This window comes from Bos mutus, chromosome 15, assembly GCF_027580195.1.
Source record: "Bos mutus isolate GX-2022 chromosome 15, NWIPB_WYAK_1.1, whole genome shotgun sequence".
In the NCBI taxonomy this organism is placed as follows: domain Eukaryota; kingdom Metazoa; phylum Chordata; class Mammalia; order Artiodactyla; family Bovidae; genus Bos; species Bos mutus.
Window position 1 is genome coordinate 63,163,322 of NC_091631.1, and position 26,139 is coordinate 63,189,460.

Sequence of the window (26,139 nt, forward strand, 5' to 3'; positions counted from 1 at the left end):
AAATTAATAGACAGCATTCAGGCAGTTTTAAAATTCCCAAGCCTAGTAGAAGAAATGCTACAAACTTGCTACTCCAAGGAAGAGGAGGACTGGGCTAAAAGCAGAGGATTAATAAATCAAAGAGGATGAAAGTGAAAGTGAAGTCGCTCAGTTGTGTCTGACTCTTTGAGACCCCATGGACACCAGGATCCTCTGTCCATGGGATTTTCTAGGCAAGAGTACTGGAGTGGGTTGCCATTTCCTTCTCCAAAATAAAAGGACTGTGATTCCACAAGTCCAACAGTAAAAACTAATTAAGGCTTTACACAAAACTTCCCATTATGAATATGAAGTTTTTGGAATTTGTTAATATATTTGTTTATGGGAAGGGAAATGAAGACTGTGGTGGCACAGATCACCAAATCATGTGACACCTACTTACAAAATAACCCTAAAACTTTGCCACTTCCCCCTGTATTAGTTAAACCTGTTCAACACGGAGGAAGCTATCTAGGAGAGGATTGGCAGATTGATTCCACTCAAATGCCCAGGTCCCAAGGATATAAATATTTGTTATTGATGGTAGACACATTTACAAGTTGCATAAAGGCATTCCCTATATGAACTGAGTGGGCTTCAAAAGTAACAAAAAATTTACTTAAGGAAATAATCCCTTGGTTGGATGGCATTACTGACTCAATGGACATGGGTTTGGGTGGACTCTGGGAGTTGGTGATGGACAGGGATTTCTGGCGTGCTGTGGCTCATGAGGTCTCAAGGAGTCGGACACAACTGAGCAATAGAAATGAACTGAACTGAAAGTCAGGAACAAGAAAAGGTGCCCATTCTCACCACTACTATTCAACAGAGTTTTGGAAGTTTTAGCCACAGCAATCAGAGAAGAAAAAGAAATAAAAGGAATCCAGACTGGAAAAAAAGAAGTAAAACCCTCACTGTTTGCAGATGACATGATCCTCTACATAGAAAACCCTAAAGACACAACCAGAAAATTACTAGAGCTAATCAATGAATACACTAAAGTTGCATGATATAAAATTAACACACAGAAATGCCTTGCATTCCTATACACTAACAGTTAGATAACAGAAAGAGAAATTAAGGAAACAATTTCATTCACCCTTGTGACGAAAAGAATCAAACACTTAGGAATACATCTACCTAAAGAAACAAAAGACCTACATATAGAAAACTATAAAACATTAATGAAAGAAATCAAAGATGACACAAATAGATGGAGAAATATACCATGTTCATGAATCAGAAGAATCAATATAGTGAAAATGAGTATATTACCTAAAGCAATCTATAGATTCAACACAGTCCCTTTCAAGCTACCAATAGTATTTTTCAGAGAAATAGAACAAATTATTTCACAGTTTGTATGGAAATACAAAAAACCTTGAATAGCCAAAGCAATGTTGAGAAAGAAGAATGGAACTGGAGGAATCAACCTGCCTGACATCAGATATACAACAAAGCTACAGCCATCAAGACAGTATGGTACTGGTGCAAAGAAAGAAATATAGATCAATGGAACAAAACAGAAAGCCCAGAGATATGTCCATGCACCTAAGCACACCTTATCTTTGACAAAGGAGGCAAGAATATACAATGGAGAAGAGACAATGTCTTTAACAAGTGGTGGTGGGAAAACTGGTCAACCACTTTAAAAGAATGAAACTAGAACACTTTCTAACACCACACACAAAGAAACTCAAAATGAATTAAAGATCTAAATGTAACACCAGAAACTATAAAACTCCTAGAGGAAAACATAGGCAAAACACTCTCTGACATAAATCACAGCAGGATGCTCTATGACCCACCTCCCAGAGTAATTGAAATAAAAGCAAAAATAAACAAATGGGACATAATTAAACTTAAAACCTTTTGCACAACGAAGGAAATTATAAGAAAGGTGAAAAGACAGCCTTCAGAATGGGAGAAAATAATAGCAAACAAAGCAACTGACAAAGAATTAATCTAAAAAAATATACAAGCAGATCCTCCAGCTCAATTCCAGAAAAATAAAAAACCCAATCAAAAAATGGGCCAAAGACCTAAACAGATATTTCTCCAGAGAAGACATAAAGATGGCTAACAAACACATGAAAAGATGCTCAACATCACTCATTATCAGAGAACTGCAAATCAAAATGTACCAGAATGAGGTACCAACTCACGCCAGTCAGAATGGCTGCTCTCAAAAAGTCTATGAACAATAAGTGCTGGAGATTGTGCAGAGAAAAGGAAACCCTCTTACACTGTTGGTGGGAATGCAAACTGGAGAACAGTGTGGAGATTCCTTAAAAAAGTGGAAATAGAACTGCCATACAACCCAGCAATCCCACTGCTGGGCATACACACCAAGGAAACCAGAACTGAAAGAGACATATGTATGTCAACATTCATTGCAAAGCAACCTAGAGGTTCATTGGCAGATGAATGGATAAGAAAGCTGTGGTACATATACACAATGGAATATCACTCAGCTATTAAAAAGACACATTTGAATCAGTTCTAATGAGATGGATGAAACTGGAGCCTATTTTACAGAGTGAAGTAAGTCAGAATGAATAACACCAATATAGTATGCATGCATGCATGCTAAGTTGCTTCAGTCGTGTCCGATTCTGTGCGACCCCATAGACAGCAGCCCACCAGGCTCTCCTGCCCCTGGGATTCTCCAGGCAAGAGTACTGGAGTGGGTTGCCATTTCCTTCTCCAATGCAGCAAAGTGAAAAGTGAAAGTGAAGTCGCTCAGTCGTGTCCAACTCTTAGTGACTCCATGGACTGCAGCCTACCAGGCTCCTCTGTCCACGGGATTTTCCAGGCAAGAGTACTGGAGTGGGCTGCCATTGCCTTCTCCCAACCAATATAGTATATTAATGCATATATATGGAATTTAGAAAGATGGTAACAATGTCCATATATGCAGGACAGCAAAAGAGAGACAGATATAAAGAAAAGACTTTTGGACTCTGTGGGAGAAGGTGAGGATGGGATGATTTGAGAGAATAGTAATGAAACATATATATTTCCATATGTGAAATAGATCACCAGTCCCAATTTGATGCTTGAAATAGGGCACTCAATGCCAGTGTGCTGAGACATCCCTGAGAGATGGGATGGGGAGGGAGGTGGGAAGGGGTTCAGGATGGGGGACACGTGTACACCCATGGCTGATTCATGTCACCGTATGGCAAAAACCACTACAATATTATAAAGTAATTAGCCTCCATTTAAAATAAATAATAAAAAAAAAAACTCCCCCAAAATAAAAGCCCAGCGTCAGATGGCTTCACTGGGGAATTCTATCAGACATTTAGAGAAGACTTAATGCCTATTTTTCTGAAACTCTTCCAAAAAGTTGCAAAGGAAGGAACACTTTCAAACTCATTCTACGAGGCCACAATCACCCTTATACCAAAACCAGGCAAAGACAATATGAAAAAAGAAAATTACATGCCAATATCACTGATGAACATAAATGCAAAAATCCTCAACAGAATTTTAGCAAACAGAATTCAACAACACATTAAAAAGCTGATACACCATGATCAAGTCAGGTTTATTCCAGGGATGCAAGGATTCTTCAATATATGCAAAGCAATCAATGTGATACACCGTATCAACAAATTGAAAGATAAAAACCACATGATCATCTCAACAGATGCAGAAAAAGCCTTTGACAAAATTCAGCACCCATTTATGATAAAAGTGCTTCAAAAAATGGGCAAAGAAGCAACCTACCTCACTATAGTAAAGGCCATATATGATAAGCCTACAGAAAACATTATTCTTAATGGTGAAAAACTGAAAGCATTCTCCCTAAGATCAGGAGCAAGACAAGGGTGTCCACTCTCACCACTATTATTCAATATAATTTTGGAAGTCCTAGCTATGGCAATTAGAGAAGAAAAAGAAATAAAAGAAATCCAGATCAGAAAACAAGAAGTAAAACCCTCACTGTTTAAAGATGACATGATACTATACATATAAAATCCCAAAGAAACTATCAAAAAATTACTAGAGCTAATCACTGAATTCAGCAAAGTCGTAGGATACAAGGTCAATACACAAAAATCACTTGCATTCCTATATACCAGCAATGAAGAATCAGAAAGAGGAATTAAGGAATCAATACCATTCACCACTGCAACAAAAAGAATAAACCTACCTAAGGAGACAAAAGACCTGTATATAGAAAGCTATAAGACACTGATGAAAGAAATCCAAGATGATGTAAACAGATGGAGAGATATTCCATGTTCCTGGGTAGGAAGAATCAATATTGTGAAAATGACTATACTACCAAATGCAATCTACAGATTCAGTGAGATCTGTATCAAATTACCAAGTTCATTTTTTCACAGAACTAGAACAAAAAATTTCACAATTCATATGGAAACACAAAAGACACCGAATAGCCAAAGCAGTCTTGAGAAAGAATGGAGCTGGAGGAATCAACCTTCCTGACTTAAGACACTACTACAAAGCTACAGTCATCAAGACAGTATGGTACTGGCACAAAAACAGAAATATAGACCAATGGAAAAAGATAGAGAACCCAGAGATAAACCCATGCAGAGATGGGTACCTTATTTTTGACAAAAGAGGCAAGAATATACAGTGGGGCAAAGACAGTGTCTTCAACAAATGGTTCTGGAAAAACTGGACAGCTATGTGCAAAAGAATAAAATTAGATCACTACCTAACACCAAACACAAAGATAAACTCAAAATAGATTAAAGACTTAAATGTAAGATCAGTTCAGTTCAGTTCAGTCACTCAGTCATGTCCAACTCCTCGTAACCCCATGGACTGCAGCACGTCAGGCCTCCCTGTCCATTGCCAACTTCTGGAGTTTACTCAAACTCATGCCCATTGAGTCGGTGATGCCACCCAACCATCTCATCCTCTGTCCAGAGACTATCTCTTAGAAGAGAACATATGCAGAACATTTGATGACAAATCACAGAAAGATTTTCTATGACCCACCTCCTAGAGTAGTGGAAATAAAAACAAAAATAATTAAACTTAAAAGTGTTCCATAGCAGAAGAAACTACAAAGTGAAAAGACAAGCCTCAGAATGGGAGGAAATAATAACAAAGGAAACAACTGACAAATAATTTCCAAAATATACAAACAGTTCATACAACTAAATACCAGAAAAGCAAACAATCCAACGAAAAAGTAGGAAACGAACCTGAAAAGACATTTCTCGAAAGTAGACATACAAATGGCTAACAAGCACATGAAAAGATGTTCAACATCACTCGTTTTTAGAATGAAAATCAAAACTACATTGAGATACCACCTCACACCAGTCAGAATGGCCATCCTCAAAAAGTCTACAAACAATAAATGAGGAGAGGGTGTGGAGAAAAGGGAATACTTGCATTGCTGGTGTGAATGGAAACTGATACAGCCACTATGAAAGACAGCATGGAGATTCCTTAAAAAGCTAGGAATAAAACCACCATGTGACCCAGCAATCCCACTCCTAGGCATATAGCCTAAGGAATCCAAAATTGAAAGACATGTACCCCAATGTTCACTGAAGCACTATTTACAATAGCTAGAACATGGAAGCAACTTATATGTCCATTGACAGATGAATGGATAAGGAAACTGTGTATATATGTACATATTTACAATGGAATACTACTGATCCATAAAAAGGAACACATTTCAATCTGTTCTAATGAGGTGGATGAAAGTAGAGCCTATTATACAAAGTGAAGTAAGTCAGAAAGAGAAATATAAATACCATATACTGACACATATACATGGAATCTAAAGAGATGGCACTGATGAATTTATTTTCAGGGCAGCAATGGAGAAACAGATACAGAGAACAAACCTACGGACATGGGGGTAGGAAAGGAGGGAGAAGGGGAGGTGTATGGAGAGAGTAACATAGAAACTTAAAATACCACATGTAAAATAGATAGCCAATGGGAATTTGCTATACGACTCAGAGAACTCAAACAGGGGCTCTGTGACAGGCTAAAGGGTGGGATGGAGAGGTACAATAGGAGTTGTACCTATGGCTGATTCTTGTTGATGAATGACAGAAAACCACAAAATTCTGTAAAGCAATTATCCTTCAATTAAAAAACTAAAAAAAATAAAAATAAAAAGTTATATTAACAAATCCCACTGCAATAAATAATAGAGGGATATTCTTCTTGGTCCACCTCTCTAGAGTTAAACCCTATAACTCAACCAACCAAAATGAGCGCACTTATTCTTATAAACCTGTTAACGATCTTAAGTTTCTGTTTAAAAGGCAATCATAGATGGGATATGCTGATCCTATCTAGGGAACCTACATGGATAAGTGATTTACTTACTCCTTGTTTTATTTATACCTCTCCTCTAGATATTGAGGTGTCACATTTGCTGGAAAAACATCGAAAAATCCCACTCTACAGCCTCCAAAACAGATAAATACTTAGTTAAAATTTCCATTTAAAAAATAAATAAATAAAAATTATAAGATGGTATATGATTATTAGCTTAGTTCACAATGTTGCTTCCATAAAAGCTGAAGAGAGTTCAAATGTTTTCCTACTCTGGGCTAAGTCTTATGCAGATTTTACTGATAACTCTAACTGCTGAATATGTGGTCAACTTCCCCTTTCCAGCAGCTCTGGATTGCCATGGTGGGTCTCCCAACTCCAGCATGCTGATTGGTTAGTTTTAAGACATTTAATTTTAGAAGAAAAAAATGCTAGTATGATCCTCCAAGAGAAAATCCATCACTTTATGGGATCACTTTTCCTGGCCTATAGCTTCCACCATATAAAATCCTGGACATTCTATGCAATTTTCATATAGTAAGACAGTTTCTCAGGCTCACTGGAAAGCCTACCCTTAAGTTAAAGACAAAACCAAAAGTCTATGGGCTGGAAATATATTCCAAATTTTGGACAGGTTTATTTGGCTCATTACAGGATATGGTAGACTAAATGATAGAACTCTTTTTCGCCAGGAGCAGAAAGATCACTCTTGGATAAACAAAGAATATTTTACTAGAAATATGGGATGGTTACCTGGGGATGACTGTCACCACATCACAGTTCTAAGAGATAATGAATGGTTTAAAACAAACTGGGAAAGGAGGCTTAAAACACACTCTAGGATTCTCTTGGGCCCAAGGACATATGTTAACTTCTTTGAGTCACTCTCCAGTCAACCTCCTTATGATGTGTGCTAGATGGACTTGGTCTGTCATTCAATAGTACGATCATTTAGCCAACATCCTTATGCCAGGACTAGGTTTTGAAAATGTAGTTCACACTGAGGCTCTAACAAAATTTATTCAAGGAGCCTTCCATGATAGAAATAATGCCAAATCCCTCTAAATGATGAAATGTCTCTAATGAGAAAAGCTGTTCTATAAAAGAGGATGGTCTTGGACATCATTACAGCTTCTTAGGGAGAGACCTGTGCTATCATCAAAACAAAATGTTTCTCTTTCATTCCAGATGAATCTATTAATGTATCTCAAATGTTAAAACATATGCACACACAAAAAATTGAGGCCTTACATAATCCATAACCCTCTTTCTGATTTGGGAACTGTTCTGGGAAAATGGCTTGGATCTCCAAAATCCTGATTACAATCTCTTTTGATGACCCTTCTAATGTTCACTGTTGTGTTTCTTTTGATCTGCATCTTTAACAGACTTATAAAATATTTACAGAGTGCTTATAGAAAAGATAATTTGAGTATTATAAACTGAATAAGTAAAATAGTATATTCTCTGGTAATATTTAAAATTAGAATTTTAGCCAATCAATTTTACACTTATTGATTCAAGGACATAACAAAACATTTGCAAGCAATTATAATTGATAATTAAAGTTCCTATTTCCTATCATGATAGGTGCCTCAATGGTGTGTAAAACCATATAAAATTTGTAATTTGTTTTTTCAAAATTTGAGAGACTTGGGGAATTTTCCTTTGTCTTGAGCAAGTATTGCAACTCAAATAACTTAAATTTATAAAGCCTAAAAACTTAGATAGTTTGAAATAAACAGTCAACTGATCACATATAAGCACTGTAACAATCAAACTTGTTTAATGAAAGATTCTTCCAATAAGTTTAGAAACATGCCCATGGAAACAAGTTAGTAGCCAAATCAAAATCAAATAAAAATGACAAAAAGCAACTCTAAACTTTGCAAATAATATAAATTAGTAATGAAGCTAAAATTGAGAGGGACAGAATAAAGAGACAAAGTAGGGTAATCTCACTAGGGAACTATAAGTAAAGGGAAAAAGTATGGGAGACTCCTGTAAGTTGAGCTTTACTTAAGAAAGCAGCTTTGTTTAACCACAAAACCAAGCAAGCTTGCTTAGCAACAAAGCATTCAGCAGATGCAAGAGACATGACCCAGAACAATAAAGTAATGTGACACAAAACCCACATTCTGCCTACAGAGCTCAGTAGTTAATGACCCCTAGGATATGCTCTCTGCACACATAAGAAACAAGACTTTATGGAAAGGTAATATTTCAAAGTAAAGATTCTTATTGTACTGAGACTTAAATATTTTTTCCATAGTTCCATGATAGTTCAGGCTTGACCATCTAGGGCCAAGAAACTGGTGGAGTTGATGATAGAAGTGTGACATCCATCTACTTAAGAATAAAGAAAAAAGTGGTCTTTTCTCCTTCCCCACTTTCCCTTCGATTCTAAAACTGTAGCCCAGGTTCTCAGGTGCACCCTCTCATCCTCCACTTGTAAACATCACAAACATCCTATTCTAATAAATCACTTCTTATCTATCACTTTACCTCTTGCTGAATTCTTTCTGTGCTGAGACATAAAGGACTAGAGCTCCTTGGAGCTCCCTGAAATGTCACTAAATGATTTCAAAATGATTAAGGGGATTTTAATATTTTGAATTCTCTGTTTGAATCCTTATTAAACCATTATTGGCATGCCCTCTTCTGATTTGATAAAGTAATTCATAGTCAGACCAGTTTCACATCCCCAAAAAGAAAATATGGATGAGCACACTGTAAAACTCTATTCCTTTGGTTTGGTTCTATAGTAATTTAAGTTTGCTTTGACAATGCTGCATCAATATAAACATTATATCTCCTATAAAAGAAAACCCAACATAGAAAAACAATCCCAAATGATAAATTTGCTGAGCTGGTAGCCTTGAAAATGTAAGATGTGATATCAGTTCAATCTGGAATGTGTATTTTTGCCATTTGCTTCACATTTGAGACATCATTCCTCTTTTTTGTTTGTTTTCCTGGCAGTGGTAGGAGTGTCAGTCACACGTGTAAATACTTCAATAATTACGTTGAGGGAACTTAAACTTAGATTTAAAAAAAATTATTGCTCCATGCTTTTCTGTTTTCACCATTGTTGGGAGTGGTTTGAAAACCGTTTCTCCACATTTAAAAAATTTCAAATGTAAACATACATGTACACATTTAGCGTGTGTTATGCTAAGTCACTTTAGTCGTGTCCGACTCTTTGCAACCCTATGGACTGTAGCCTGCCAGGCTCCTCTGTCCATGGGATTCTCCAAGCAAGAATACTATAGTGGGCTGCCATTTCCTCCTCCAGGGAATCTTCCTAACCCAGAGATTGAAACTGCGGCTTGTGCGGCTTCTGCATTGCAGGTGGATTCTTTATTGCTGAGCCACCAGGGAAGCCCCACACATTAAGCATAGTAATAAAATTAATAATTTTGCTATAATCTCTATATTAATCTTCTTTATTGCATGCTCCTTCATCCAATCACTGTATTTCTTTCCCTAGAAGATAAGCAACATCTTGAATTTTGTATTAGTCATTTCTCACTTTCTACTTTCTCCATCAAGGTATTTCAAAATAACATATTTTTCATCTTTCTAGTTTCTAATTTTAATTCAATAGAATAATACTATAGCATTGTTTATAATACTATAAACAATACTATAGCATTTAACCAGAAATCAAATTGCCAACATCTGTTGGATCATAAAGAAAGAGAATTCCAGAAAAACATTTACTTTTGCTTCATTAACTATGCTAAAGCCTTTGAGGGTGTAGATCACAACAAACTGGAAAATTCTTAAAGACAGGGGTACACCAGACCATCTTATCTGCCTCTTGCAAAACCTGTATGCAGGTCAAGAAGCAACAGTTAGAACCGGACTTGGAACAAAAAACTGGTTCCAAATTGGGAAAGGAGTATGTCAAGACTGTATATTGTCACCCTGCTTATTTCACTTCTATGTAGAGTTCAGTTCAGTTCAGTTTAGTTGCTCAGTCATATCCGACTCTTTGCGACCCCATGGATTGCATCACGCCAGGCCTCCCTGTCCATCACTAACTCCTGGAGTTTACACAAACTCATGTCCATTGAGTTGGCGATGCCATCCAACCATCTCATCCTCTGTTGTCCCCTTCTCCTCTATGTAGAGTACATCATGAGAAATACGGGGCTGGATGAAGCATAAGCTGGAATCAAGATTGCTGTGTGCTGTATGCTGTGCTTAGCCGCTCAGTCATTTCTGACTCTTTGCAGCCCCATGGACTGTAGCCTGCCAGGCTCCTCTGTCCATGGGGAGTCTCCAGACAAGAATACTGGAATGGGTTGCCATGCCCTCCTCCAGGGGATCTTCCCAACCCAGAGATCGAACCCAAGTCTTCCACATTGCAGGGCATTCTTGCAACCGTCTGAGCCACTGAGATTGTGGGGAGAAATATCAATAACCTCAGATATGCAGATTAAACCACTCTTATGGCAGAAAGCAAAGAGGAATTAAAGAGTCTCTTGAAGGTGAGAGTGAAAAAGCTGGTTAAAAACTCAACATTCAAAAAATGAAGATCATGGCATCTGATCCCACCACTTCATGGCAAATAGATGGGGAAACAATGGAAACAGTGAGAGACTTTATTTTCTTGGGCTCCAAAATCACTGTGGACAGTGACTGCAACCATGAAATTAAAAGACGACTGCTCCTTGGAAGAAAAGCTATGCCAAACCTAGACAGTGTAGTAAAAGACAGAGACATTGCTTTGCTGACAAAGATCTATATAGTCAAAGCTATGATTTTTCCAGTAGTCATGTAAGGATGTGAGAGCTGGACAATCAAAAAAGCTAAGTGCCAAAGAATTGATGCTTTCTAAACTGTAGTGTTGGAGAAGACTCTTCAGAATCCCTTGTCAGCAAGGAGATCAAAACCTGTCAGTCCTGGAGGAAATCAACCCTGAATATTCATTGGAAGGACTGATGCTAAAGCCGAAGCTCCAGTACTTTGGCCACCTGATGCGAAGAGCTGACTCGTTTGAAAAGACCCTGATGCTGGGAAAGATTGAAGGCAGGAGGAGAAGGGGATGACAGAGGCTGAGAGGTTGGATGGCATCATTGACTCAATGGACAAGAGTTTGAGCAAACTCTGGGAGATGGTGAAGGACAGAGAAGCCTGGTGTGCTGCAGTCAATGGAGTCACAAAGAGTCGGACATGACAGTGACTGAACGATGATGATTCTTCCATCACTTGCTTCCTTTGCACAATATTATGTTTTTGACATCCATCCATGTTGATGGTCAGTAGCTGAAGCCATTCTTTTTCCTTGCTGTAATAGTATACTGAGGTATAATGTATCATCGTTTATCCATTCTATTTTTAAATGGATATTTATCTCAAGACTCTTTGGGGCCTTTATGAAAGTATCATTGTGAATAATATTGTGTGTGACTTCTCCTGCATACGCACACCAACTTTCTTGGAGCAAACATTTGAGAGAGGGATTACTGGGTTGTAAGAAAGGCACAAGTTAAACTCTACTAGTTAATGCCAAGCAAATCATACCATTTATACTCCCACCAGGTTTGTATGAGACTTCCTGCTACTCCAATTCCTCAGCAATAAAGTCACTGTCAGACCTTCAAAGTTGTGCCAAACTCATATGTAGGAAAGCTACATTATAGTGTTATTAATATGTCTAATGTGAATGCTGATGAGATTAACCAATGATATTTTATTACTTTTATGTATTGCAAAAAATTATCCTAGCTGTGGTTAACTTTTCATTCTCTATAGGTGTTCTTTGTCAAACAGGAAGGTTTTAGTTTTAATGTAGTAAAATTTATCCATATTTTCTTTTATGGTTTGAAAGTTTTTGGCCTGCCTAGTTTCCAAAAAGTTCTCTACTCTTATTCAAATTTCTAATTATATCATATTGTATGCAAATGTCAAATCATTATGTAGTACACCTGAAACTGACATGTTTATGTTAATTATAGTTTAGTAAATAAATCACTGAGTTTATAAATTCCTAATTATAAATTAATAATTGTATACTACAGCCTATAATATTTAATCCACCTGTAATTGACTTATGTGCATACACAGGAAGTAGGGATGCAATTACATATTTTTTAAACATGGATAACAAATTGGCCCCCAAACATTTATTGAATAGACCATCTTTTCCCTACTGATGAATGTCACTGTTGTCTTTTATCGTGTCCTCTTTTTCTCTCATGCACTACAGTCTCATCGTTGCTCAGTCACTCAGTTGTGCCTAACTCTTTGTGACCCCATGAACTGCAGCACACCAGTGAGAGGGTAACAGGCAGGAAGGCCAGGGGTCTTCAAATGGAGGAAATAGCCTGCAAGTGTCAGACATTTTTTATCTCTCTTAAGCGGCAGGAGGAAACAAACTAGCAATATTTTTTCTTTCTCTATACAAATTTAAAGGGAGGTTTCTCTTAAAATACTGTGTTGCCATAATGACACCTGGTTTCGCCTGAAGTTAGCTATTCTCGAGCCTAGAGATAACCAATGCCTTTTTCTTATGGAAAGGTTCATCTTAAGCTATGCTAATGTACTATGCCTTTACCCCAAACTCTGTCTCCAAGTCGGTTCGCCTCTTGGCCCAGAACCTACTTGACAAACCAGTATGGATATTGTTCCCCTAATCTATGTAAATGAAACTATTTGTATGGTGGTCTGCCCTTCTTCAAGATTCAAGTTAATCATTTTATGGCCCAGGATAAACCATTTGGCGGCAAGATTATCCCAAAATGCATCTTACGGGTGAGGGGCCTGGTGCCATTCTGAATTTTAAGACATTCCTTTCTTTCATTAACAGACTGCTAGTGACTATATAACATCCAGCTGAAGACTAGCAGGGGGGTACTCTTCTGCCCCCTTCTGATGCCTATGTCAGAAGCTTTCTCTATCTCCTTTATACTTTAATAAAACTTCATTACACAAAAGCTCTGAGCGATCAAGCCTCGTCTCTGGCCCCGGATTGAATTCTTCTCCTCCAGGGGCCAAGAATCCCGGTGTATTCGCGTGATTCAACAGCAACCTTTCACCAGGCTTCCCTGTCCTTCACCATCTCCCAGAGCTTGCTCAAACTCATGTCCATTGAGTCAGTGATGCCATCCAACCTTCTCATCTTCTACCACCTGCTTCTCCTCTTGCCCTCAGTCTTTTTGAGCATCAGGGTCTTTTTAGATGAGTTGGCTCTTTGCATCAGGTGGCCAAAGTATTGGAGCTTCAGTTTCAACATCTGTCCTTCCAATGGATATTCAGGGTTGATCTCTGTTAGGATTGACTGGCTTGATCTCCTTGCTGTCTGAGGGACACTCAAGAGTCTTCTCCAGCACCACAGTTTGAAAGCATCAATTCAGTGCTCAGGCTTTTTTATGGTCCAACTCTCACATCCCTACATAACTAATGGAAAAACCATAGCTTTGACTACTGACCTTTGTCGATAAAATGATGTCTCTGCCTTTTAATATGCTGTCTAGGTTTTCATAGATTTTCTTCCAAGGAGCAAGCAGTCTCACTAAGATATGTCTAGTTTTGTTAAAATGTTTTGTATAGCAAAGGAAACCTTGGACAAAATGAAAAGACAATCTACTGAATGAAAGAAAATATTTGCATATAATATAATATAATATTTGAATATAATGATTGATAAGCAGTTAATGTATAAAATATATAAACAAAATATATAAACAGCTCATACAACTCAATGTCAAAAAATAAACAATTCAATTAAAAATGGGCAGAAAACTTGAACAGATACACTTCCATCAGGCATATGAAAAAAATGTTCAACATTCCTAGTCATTGGAAAAATGCAAGTTAGAACCACAGGGAGATACCACTTCATACCGGTCAGAATGGCTCTGATCAAAAAGACCACAATAACAAATGGTGAGGATGTTGAGAAAAGAGGACTCTTGTATACTGTTGATGGAAATGTGAATTTGTGTAGCAACTGTGTAAGACAGTTTGGAACTTACTCAAAAAATTAAAGATAGAAGTATCATATGACCCATCATTTCAACTCCTGGTTATATATAGCTAAAGAAAACCAGAACACTTATTTGAAAGGATATGTGCACCTCAGTGTTCATAGCAGCATTATTTACAATTATGAAGATATGGAAATATTCTAAGGGTCAATCAACAGATTGTGGTATATATATACTACAGAATACTACTCAGACATAAAAAAAAAATGAATAAAATTTTGCCATTTGCTACAAAATGGATGGACCCAGAGGATATTATACTTAGTGGAATAAGTCATACAAATACTGTATGTTATTACTTGAATGTGAAATCTAAAAATTAAAACAAACTAGTGAATATAACAAAAAAGAAATAGACTCACAGGCATAGAAAAAAAAAAAAAAAACTATTGATTACCTGTGGGGAGAAGGAAGAAGGGAAGGGAAAAATAGGGATAGGGGAGTAAGAAGTACACATTACTATGTATTAAATAAGCTGTAAGGATATAAAGTGGGCTTCCCAGATGGTGCTAGTGGTAAAGAACCCACATGCCAATGCAGGAGACATAGAGAAATGGATTCTAAGCCAGGGTCAGGAAGATCCCTGGAGGAGGGCATGGCAACCCATTCCAGTATTCTTGTCTGGAGAATCCCATGGACAGAAGAGCCTGGCGGGCTGTGGTCAATAGGGTTGCAAAGAATCTGACATGGCTGAAGCAACTTGGCACGCACAAGCATGCAAGGATATATTGTACAGCACAGGGTATATAGCCAATACCTTATAACAACTATAAGTGGAGCATAATCTGTAAAAATTGTGAATCATGTTATATACCTGAAAATAAGAAAATATTGCAAATCAACTGTATCTCAAAAATATATATACATATCCCATTATACACATTGCAGATGTATCATGAAATTAAGTACAAATGAAGTAAAACATTAAAAGTAAACTAAAATACTTTTTATTTAAAAAGTAAAAAAAACACATTAATGTAAAAAAAAGATACAGCTTTGAATTCCCATGATTTCTCTTTTGTAGAATTCTTTAAGATTACTGTGTCTGAGACCTGATTTGTGTCTTTCAATAATTCCAGAGAAATTTTCAAAAATATTTTCTCTATTATCTTCATGTGCAGGTAATTCCAACTGAACTTATGTCTCCTATATATTTTACATTCTTTTATTCATATTTCCCCATTTTTAATTCTCTGGACAAATTTATGTATATTTTCTTTAACTGTATCTAATCTGCTTCTAAACTAATCTACTGAGAGTATTTTTGTTTTGGTTTGCTTGATTTTTTATTTTTGTTTGTTTTGGTATAGTGTTGATTGCTTAGAAATTCTCTGGTTCATTTTCAAACCTAGCTTTTCCAGCCTTGGATTTTTAAGCTTCTCTTTATTTCTTTAATTATACTAAGTAATGTCATTTAGATTATGTACAATAATTTTGATATCTGACAACATTCCAGGTCTGTTCTCATCTCCTGTTTCTATTGGTTCTTACTCATAGCACTTTGCTTTCCTATGTGAGTGTGTGTTTTTTCCCCCTTTGTTTTATTTTGCTTTGTATTTAGTATTAGGCATTCATTTTTCAGAGAACTTTATCTGTGGAAATTCTTTAAAGAGTGAATTGAGGTTGACTTTCCTTGTGGAGGGATAGTGTTTTCTAGTGTCCTGTTATCACTTCTAATGATAGAGCACTTTAATTCACCTCTTAAATTTTGTTTATATATATAACTATAATATATATGTGTGTGTATATATATATATGTGTGTGTGTGTGTTCAGCAATATGCTTAGTAGTTTCCAAAACGCTACTATTTGTAAACTATTTAACACTACATTTTAATAATTTTATTCAGAAGGGTCACTCAGGGTATCTACTTTGCCATAGTGCCAAACTAGAAATGTATTCATATTTTGAGGTGTTTTCTGTATTTTTTGACCCATCATTGATGAACTGTTATTAAAGAGATGCCTTGAATTCAAGGTTACTTTGCCAAATACAAATTTTGGTTTATACATATTCATAGTAAAAGTATTTCTGGGATCTATCAGGTGCTTTCAGAAATATAGCTGGGTGACTTTATCCATTCTCAGATGTAAATCCCAACTGCAGACAGCTATCAGCATCAAAAAGAGTACAATACACTGGAAACTACATTTTCCAGCTTTTGATGTTTCCTCAATCTTGGGCTTGTCAACCACAAGTTGGCACTTGCCACGGGCACTTGCCATCGACCTCTATGAGGACTGAATCATGTGCTGCTGCTGCTGCTGATTTTCAACACTCTCTGAAGAGTTCAGGGTGGAGAGGAGAAATGAAGCACTCTGTGCTCAGGGAAAAACTGACCGGCAGATCTTCAGATAGCTATATATTTTCAGGAGCTGATTTTATTAGCCCAATTCTTGTATCTCATCATATCTACAAAAGCACTAAATTCCTTCATGGTGATGATTGCTCCTTGTGACTAGCAGAAATCATCTGCCAAAAAATATGTGCTCAATTGCATGTATTGCCCCGTCACCAAAATCACATATATACTGACCTTTGCCCCTCCCTATTTGGAGCAGTTCCTCAGATCTATCTGAGGTGCTATATTCCAGTCTACAGTCCTCATTTTGCCTCAAATAAAACTAAACTCACAACTTTCATGTTGTGCTTTTTTTTTTAAGTCTGAAGGTTCCAACGTTCAAGCTCTGAAACAAAAAAACAATTCAAAAGTAACCCTGAGCCCTGAGCTTCATAAGAACACCTGTACACTATGCACAGGAAGTTGTCCAGGTCCTCCAATTTCTCGCTTCTTATTTCTTGTTCTATGGATTATCTCTCAGGACCAATTCTCATCGTCACCCTTCTTTAGTGGGGGTGAACTGTTCACTAACAGTGGGTTCCTTCCTAGGTTTAATCCTTTAACTTTTTTTCCCCCATGGTAATTTGTCTTCCTCACACTTTTTCCTATTCTGGGTGGGTCATATTTCATTTGTTCCTTTCCTGGATTTGTAAGTTATCTCTAGTAATCCCTCTTTCTTAAGCAACTGGCTTATCTAGATCTGTAAACTATAGTAAGTAGAATTCAGAATGGAATTTCTTGCCTTCTTCAGTTACAGGTGCATTACTATTCAAACAAAATTGTTGAGAGGCTTACCTGAATTGGTCTTCCATCAGGTGTCAACACCTCTTCTGAAAGTTCCATCATCTTCAGGGCCATCAGAGCAATGGGTTTAGCATGGCAAAGGCTTTTTCTGTGGAGCCCTGCAGCAACACAGTATGCATCACCTATTGTTTCCACCTGCAGCAATCAGACAGATTAAATGCAAATGTGTGATAATGAACCAAAACAGAAATATTATCTGTGATCACAAATGTTGCTGGAAAATATATCAGCAAAGCACCAGTAATTAAACAATTAGAAAACCTGAGTGTAATCATAGCAGAGTCAAATACTAACATCTAGAGCTGTTTGTTGATCAACATTATCACCATAGATGATCATTAAAACCAGAAACAACTAGAATATAAAATAATTATCCCCCACAAAAATAGGATTGTCACTATTTTGCCTGGAAAATTTCCAAATAATGACATTTTACAAATACACTCTCATCTCCTCAAACCTTCAAGTAGACCTTCACTGGAAAGTAATTCTCTGCAGTTTTTCCAAAATACTCCACACATTTCTTAGTATTAAAATTTTTTTTTAAATTGAAGTATAGTTGATTTACAATGTTGTGTTAATTTAAGGTATAACTATGTTTGATATCAGAGAAGGCAATGGAAACCCACTCCAGTACTCTTGCTTGGAAAATCCCATGGACAGAGGAGCCTGGTGGGCTGCAGTCCATGGGGTCGCTAGGAGTCGCACACGACTGAGCGACTTCACTTTCACTTTTCACTTTCATGCATTGGAGAAGGAAATGGCAACCCACTCCAGTGTCCTTGCCTGGAGAATCCCAGGGACGGGGGAGCCTGGTAGGCTGCCATCTATGGGGTCGCACAGAGTCGGACACGACTGAAGCAACTTAGCAGCAGCAGCATGTTTGATATATCTATAATTTATTGTCTAGCCTATTCTTCAGTTCAGTTCAGTCATTCAGTTGTGTCCTGCTCTTTGGGATCCCATGCTTAACTCTTAATAATTCTAACACTGAACACTTCTTGAATTCATACTCTCTACCATTAATAGCATCAACTGCTTAACACACATTATTTCATTTAATCCTTACAAATATCCTAAGTGGAAGAATTAGTATTGGTTATATTCTAGAGATTACAAATTGAAGCACAGAAACCCCTCCATAATCTTACAATTAAAGAGTTTGCGGACACTGTCAAGAGTCTTTCCAGATCCTGTTGTAACTCTTTTTTAAATTTATTTTTTAATTGGAGGAAAGTTGCTGTATAATGTTGTGTTGGTTTCTGCCATACGTCAACATGAATCAGCCATAGGTATACACATGGGCTTTCCTGTAGCTTAGGTGGTAAAGAATTTGCCTGCAAGGCAGGAGACCTGGGTTCAATGCCTGGGTTGGGATGATCCCCTGGAGAAGGAAATGGCAACCCACTCCAGTATTCTTGCCTGAAGAATCCCATGGACAAAGAAGCCTGATGGGCTACAGTCTACAAGGTCGCACAGAGTCAGACATGACTAAGTGACAAACGCTACTACTACAACTATACATATGTCACTTCCCTCTTGATCTTCCCTTCTATCTTCCACCTCATCCCATCCCTCTAGGTTGTCCTAGAGCATCAGTTTGAGCTCCCTGAATTATATAGCAAATTCCCACTGGCTATCTATTTTACATATGGTAATGTATATATTTCAATGCTACTATCTCAATTCTTCCCAGCCTCTTTCCCATTCTGTGTCCATAAGTGTGTTCTCTATGTCTGCATCTCTATTGCTGCCCTAGGAATAGGTTCATCAGTATCAGTTTTCTAGATTCCATATATATGCATTAATATACAATATTTGTTTTTCTCTTTTTGACCTACTTCACTCTGCGTAACAGGTTCTAGGTTTATCCACCTCACTAAAAGTGGCTCAAATTTGTTTTTTATAGATGAATAACACTCCATTGTATATATGTATCACAACTTTTTTACCATTCATCTGTCAAAGGACATCTAGGTTGCTTCCATGTCCTGGCTACCGTAAATAGTACCGCAATGAACAGAGTACAGTTGACTTTTCAAGTTATGGTTTTGTCAGGGTATGTATCCAGTAGTGGGATTACTGGGTCATATGGTAGCTTTATTCCTAGTTTTTAAAGAAAATTCCATACTGTTCTCCATGGTGACTGTATTAATTTACATTCTTAACAGTGTGTTGAGATTCCTTTTTCTCCACATCCTTCCCAGCATTTATTATTTGTAGATATTTTGATTATGGCCCTTCTGACTGGTGTGAGGTGATACCTCATTGTAGCTTTGATTTGCTTTTCTCTAATAATAAGTGATGTTGAGCATCTTTTCATGTGTTTATTAGCCATCTGTATGTCTTTGGGGAAATGTCTGTTTTAGTCTTCTGCCCATTTTTGATTGGATGGTTTTTCTGATTTTGAGTTGCATGAGCTTCTTCTATATTTTAGAGATTAAGTTTTTGTCAGCTATCTCATTTACAATTATTTTATCCCAATCTGAGGATTATCTTTCATCTTCTTTATGGTTTCCTTTGCTGTGCAAAAGCATTTAAGTTTAATCATGATCCATTTGTTTAGTTCTGTTTTTATTTCCATTACTCTAGGAGGTAGGTCAAAGATTTTTCTATGGCTGTGTCAAAGAGTGTTCTAAGTTTTCCTCTAAGAAAATTTTTATAATTTCTGGCATTACATTTAAGTCTCTTTCCATTGTGAATTTATTTTTGTGTATTGTGTTAGGAAGTGTTCTAATTTTTTTTTTTATTTTTAAAAATTATTATTATTATTTTTACTTTGCAATATTGTATTGGTTTTGCCATACATGTACACCTATCCTACTCAAACTCTTCCAGAAAATTGCAGAGGAAGGTAAACTTCCAAACTCATTCTATGAGGCCATCATCACCCCTTTTTTTTTTTTTTTTAATGTATAGCTATCCAGTTTTCCCAACACAGTTTACGGAGGAGACTGTCTTTTCTCCATGGGATATTCTTGCCTCCTTTGTCAAAGCCAAGGTGCTCAGAGATGTGTAGGTTTATCTTTGGGCTTTCTACTTTGTTCCATTGGTATATAGTTCTAGTTTTTTGTTTTTTTTTTCGCCAGTACCATACCATCTTGATGACTAACCTTGTAGTATAGTCTGAGGACAGGAAGATTGATTCCTCAAGCTCCATTCTTCATTCTCAAGATTGTTTGGGCTATTCAGGGTCTTTTGTGCTTCCATATAACAAATTTATTCATTTTTATGGCTTAGTAATATTCCATTGTACACATGTACCACAACTTCTCTAAACATTCATCTGTCAATGGACATCTAGATTGCTTCCATGTCCTAGCTATTGTAACTAGTGATGCAGTGAACACTGGGGTACATGTGCCACTTAGAATTGTGACTTTCAGGGTCTAAGCTCAGTAGTGGGATTGCCAGGTCATATGGTATAATTATTCCTAGTTTTTAAAGGACTCTCCATAATGACTCTATCAGTTTACATTCCCACAAACAATGCAGAAAAGTTCCCTTTTGTCCACTTCCTCTCCAGCAATGACTGTTGGTATATTATTTGATGATGGCCATTCTGAATGGTGTGCTTAATCCTGATTTCATCATCCTCTGTGATTCTTAAATATTGTATTAAATCATGGTTAAAATTCCCCAAATTTCAAAGCATAGAACATGGTATAAAAGTTAGGAATAACTCATTTCTAGAGGAAAGTTTTCTAATTATCAAGGTAAATATGGTGACTAAATCCTAAAAAATCTAATATTTTAATTAGAGCAAAGTGATGAAATATTGTATTAAACATCCAGTTCCACTATCACCTTTCCTGTGAATCACTCCATGGCTCTTCCATCAGTTCATAGTAGCAAAACTAATCCTTTCTTTTACTTTCAACAACACTTTCCATACCTCTCTACTAGAGCTGTCATTAATCAATATGCATGTTTTAATCAATATGCATCAATGCATAATCAATATGTATCCCCAGCTACAAAATAAACTCAAAATGGATTAAAGACCTAAACATAAGGTCCTTAAGAAAAGGATCATGTATTTTAAATGTCTGTATTCATAGTGATCATCAATGTGTCTTAAATATAACTATTTAGTAAACATATACCAAAGATATACATAAATTTATTATATTTAACTATCAATATAATTAAAATAGTTCAGCTCAGTTCAGTCACTCAGTTGTGTCCAACTCTTTGTGACCCTGTGTACTGCAGCATGCCAGGCTTCCCTGTCCATCACCCACTCCTGGAGCTTGCTCAAACTAATGTCCATTGAGTCAGTGATGCCATCAAACCATCTCATCCTCTCTCGTCCCCTTCTCCTCTTGCCTTCAATCTTTCCCAGAATCAGGGTCTTTTCCAATGAGTTAGTTCTTCGCATCCAGTGGCCAAAGTTATCAGAGCTTCAGCTTTAGCATCAGTCCTTCCAATGAATATTCAGGACTGGTTTCACTTAGGATTGACAGGTTTGCTCTCCTTGCAGTCCAAGGGAATCTCAAGAGTCTTCTCCCACGCTGCAGTTCAAAAGCATCCGTCGTTTGTGCTCAGTTTTCTTTATGGTCCAACTCTCACATCCATACATGACTACTGGAAAAGCCATAGCTTTGACTAAATGGGCCTTTGTGGTAAAGTAATAAGCAATGTCTCTGCTTTTTAATATGCTGTCTAGGTTGGTCATAGCTTTTCTTCCAAGAAGCAAACATCTTTGAATTTCATGGCTGCAGTCACCACCTGCAGGATTTTGGAACCCAAGAAAATAAGGTCTCTCACTGTTTCCATTTTTTCCCCATCTATTTGCCATGAAGTGATGGGACTGGATGCCATGATCTTCATTTTTTGAATGTTGAGTTTTAAGCCAACTTTTTCACTCTCCTCTTTCACTTTCATCAAGAGAATCTTGAGTTCCTCTTTGCTCTCTGCCATAAGAGTGGTGTCATCTACATATTTGAGATTATTGATATTTATGCTGGCAATCTTGATTCCAGGTTGTGTTTTATCCAGCCTGGCATTTCACATGATGTACTCTGCATAGACTTTGAAGTCTTTGCATTGGAATTCCCTGGTGGCTCAGATGGTAAAACGTCTGCCCACAATGCGGGAGACTTGTGTTCAGCCCCTGGGTTGGGAAGATCCTTTGGAGAAGGAAATGGCAATCCACTCCAGTACGCTTGCCTAGAAAATCCCATGGATGGAGGAACATGGTAGGCTACACTCCATGGGGTCGCAAAGAGTAGGGCACGATTGAGCAACTTCACTTCACTTTTAACTCTGCATAGAAGTTACATAAGAAGGGTGAAAATATACAGCCTTGACTTACTCCTTTCCCAATTTGGAACAAGTCTGTTGTTCCATGTCTAGTTCTAACTGTTGCTTCTTGACCTGCATACAGATTTCTCAGGAGGCAGGTAAGGTGGTCTGCTTTTCCTTTTACTTTAAGCACTTTCCACAGTTTTTTTGAGATCCACACAGTCAAAGGCTTTAGCATGGTCAATGAAGCAGAAGAAGATGTTCTGGAATTCTCTTGCTTTTTCTTTTTTTAAAACTAATTGATTTATTTTAATTGGAGGTTAATTAGTTTACAATATTGTCGTAGGTTTTTCCATACATCGACATGAATCAGCCATGGGTTTACATGTGTCTCCTCATCCTGAAGCCCCCTCCCATGTCCCTCCCCTTCCCATCCCTTTGTGTTGTCCCGGAGCACCAGCTTTGAGTGCCCTACTTCATGCATCAAACTTACATTGGTCATCTATTTTACATATCGTAATACACATGTTTCAATGCTATTCTCTCATATCTTCCCACCCTTGCCTTCTCCCACATAGTCCAAAAGTTGGTTCTTTACATCTGTGTCTCTTTTGCTGCCTTGCATATAGGAACACTGTTACCATCTTTCTAAATTCGATATACATGCGTTAATATACTGTACTGGTGTTTCCCTGACTTACTTCACTCTGTATAATAGACTCCAGTTTCATCCACCTCATTAGAACTGACTCAAATGCATTCTTTTTTTATAGCACAATAATATTCCAAAATGTATATGTACCACAACTTCTTTATCCATTCATCTGCCAATCTAGGTTTCTTCCATGTCCTAGGTATTGTAAACAGTGCTGCAATGAATATTGGGGTACATGTGTCTCTTTCAATCCTGGTTTCCTCAGTGTGTATGCCCAGCAATGGGATTGCTGGGTTGTATGGCAGGTCTGTTTCCAGTTTTTAAAGGAATCTCCATACTGTTCTCCATAGTGGCTGTACTAGTTTGAATTCCTACCAACAGTGTAAAAGGGCTCCCTTTTCTCCACACCTTCTCCAGTATTTATTGTTTGTAGATTTTTGATGGTGGCCATTCTGATCAGCATGAGATGATATCTCACTGTGGTTTTGATGTTGAGCATCATCAACATTTCATGTGTTTGTTAGCCATGTTGGTGATGGACAGGGAGGCCTGGCATGCTGCGGTTCATGGGGTCGCAAAGAGTCAGACACGACTGAGCGACTGATCTGATCTGATCTGATCTGATGTCTTTTTCGGAGAAATGTCAGTTTAGTTCTTTGGTCCACTTTTTGATTGGGTTGTTTGTTTTTCTGGTATTGAGCTGCATGAAATATCAATTAGGTCTAACTAGCCCATTGTATGATTTAAAGCTGTGTTTCCTTGCTACTTTTCTTTTTTGGTTGTTCTATCCATAGGTATGAGTGGGGTATTAAAGCCCCCACTAGTATTGTGTTACTGTTAATTTCCCCTGTCATACTTGTTAGCATTTACCTTACTTACATATTGAGGTGCTCCTTTGTTAGGTTCATATATATTTATAATTGCTATATCTTCTTCTTCTATTGATTCTTTGATCATTATGTAGTGTTCTTCTTTATCTCTTATCATAGTCTTTATTTCAAAGTCTATTTTATCCGATATAAGTATTGCTACTCCTGCTATCTTTTAGTCTCCAATTGCATGAAATATCTTATTCCATCCCCTTACTTTCAGTCTGTATATGTCCCTAGGTTTAAGGTGGGTCTCTTGCAGACAGCATATATAGTGATTTTATTTTTGTATCCATTTGGCCAGTCTTTGTCTTTTGGTTGCAGCATACAATCCATTTACATTTAAGGTAATTATTGATAAGTATGATCCCATTACCTTTTACTTTGTTGTTTTGGGTTCATTTTAATAAACCTTTTTTGTGTGTGTTTCCTGTCTAGAAGAAATCTATTAGCATTTATTGAAGAGCTGGTTTGGTGGTGAAGCTTTTGTTTGTAAAGCTTTTGATTTCTCCTTCATATATGAATGATATACTTCCTGGGTAATCTTGGTTGTACATTTTTCTCTTTCATCACTTTAAGTATGTCCTGCCATTCCGTTCTGGCCTGAAGAGTTTCTATTAAAAGATCAGCTGTCATCCTTATGGGGATCCCCTTGTGTGTTTTTTCTTGCTTTTCCCTTGCTGCTTTTAATATTTGCTCTTTGTGCTTAATTTTTATTAGTTTGATTAATAAGGAAAGTTATGACTAACCTAGACAGCATATTAAAAAGCAGAGACATTACTTTGCCAACAAAGGTCCATCTAGTCAAGGCTATGGTTTTTCCAGTAGTCATGTATGGATGTGAGAGTTGGACTATAAAGAAAGCTGAGTGCTGAAGAATTGATGCTTTTGAACTGTAGTGTTGGAGAAGACTCTTGAGAGTCCCTTGGACTGCAAGGAGATCCAACCAGTCTATCCTAAAGGAGATCAGTCCTGGGTGTTCTTTGGAAGGACTGATGCTGAAGCTGAAACTCCAGTACTTTGGCCACCTCATGCGAAGAGTTGACTCACTGGAAAAGACCCTGATGCTGGGAGGCATTGGGGCAAGGAGGAGAAGGGGATGACAGAGGATGAGATGGTTGGATGGCATCACCGACTTCATGGACATGGGTTTGGGTAGGTTTCAGGAGTTGGTGATGGACAGGGAGGCCTGGCGTGCTGTGATTCATGGGGTCACAAAGAGTCGGACACGACTGAGTGACTGAACTGAACTGAACTGGGGTGCTTCACTTTGGGTTTATCCTGTTTGGGATACTCTAGATTTCTTGGACTTGGGTGGCTATTTCCTTCCCCATTTTAGGGAACTTTTGGACTATTATCTCCTCAAGTATTCTCTCATGCCCTTCCTTTTGGCCTCCTTCTGGTATCCCTATGATTTGTCTGTTGGGGCATTTAACATTGTCCCAGATGTCTCTGAGGTTGTCCTCATTTCTTTTAAATCTTTTTTCCTTTATGCTTCATTTATTTCTACTATTCTATCTTTCACCTCACTTATCCTTTCTTCTGCCTAGTTATTCTACTGTTGGTTCTCTCCAGAGTGCTTTTAGTCTCAATTTTTGCACTGTTCATTATTGATGGCCACTTCTTTATTTGTTTTAGGTTCTTGTTAAACATTTCTTGCAACTTCTCTATCTTTGTCTCTAGTCTATTTATCTGTAATTGCTTTTTGTCCTCAAGATTTGGATCATCTTTACTATGATCCAATTCTTTTTCAGGTAGACTCCATACCTCCTCCTATTTTGTTTGGTTTGGTGGTTTTTTATCATGTTCCTTCACCTGCTGAATATTTCTCTGTCTTTTCATTTTGTTTAGATTGCTGTGTTGAGGTGCCATTTCTGCAGGCTGGAAGTTCGTGGTTCCTCTTAGTTGTTGAGTCTG

The 26,139-nt window shown here is 37.4% G+C and overlaps 1 protein-coding gene across 1 annotated transcript in view; it reads right to left on the reverse strand.

Moving 5' to 3' along the window:
- Positions 1–26,139, reverse strand: part of GUCY1A2 (guanylate cyclase 1 soluble subunit alpha 2) — a 500,240-nt gene that overhangs the window by 134,238 nt on the left and 339,863 nt on the right. Inside the window, exon 6 of the mRNA XM_070384284.1 lies at positions 17,443–17,586. Coding sequence (XP_070240385.1) covers positions 17,443–17,586 — 144 coding nt within the window. The remainder of the gene's footprint in view (positions 1–17,442; positions 17,587–26,139) is intronic.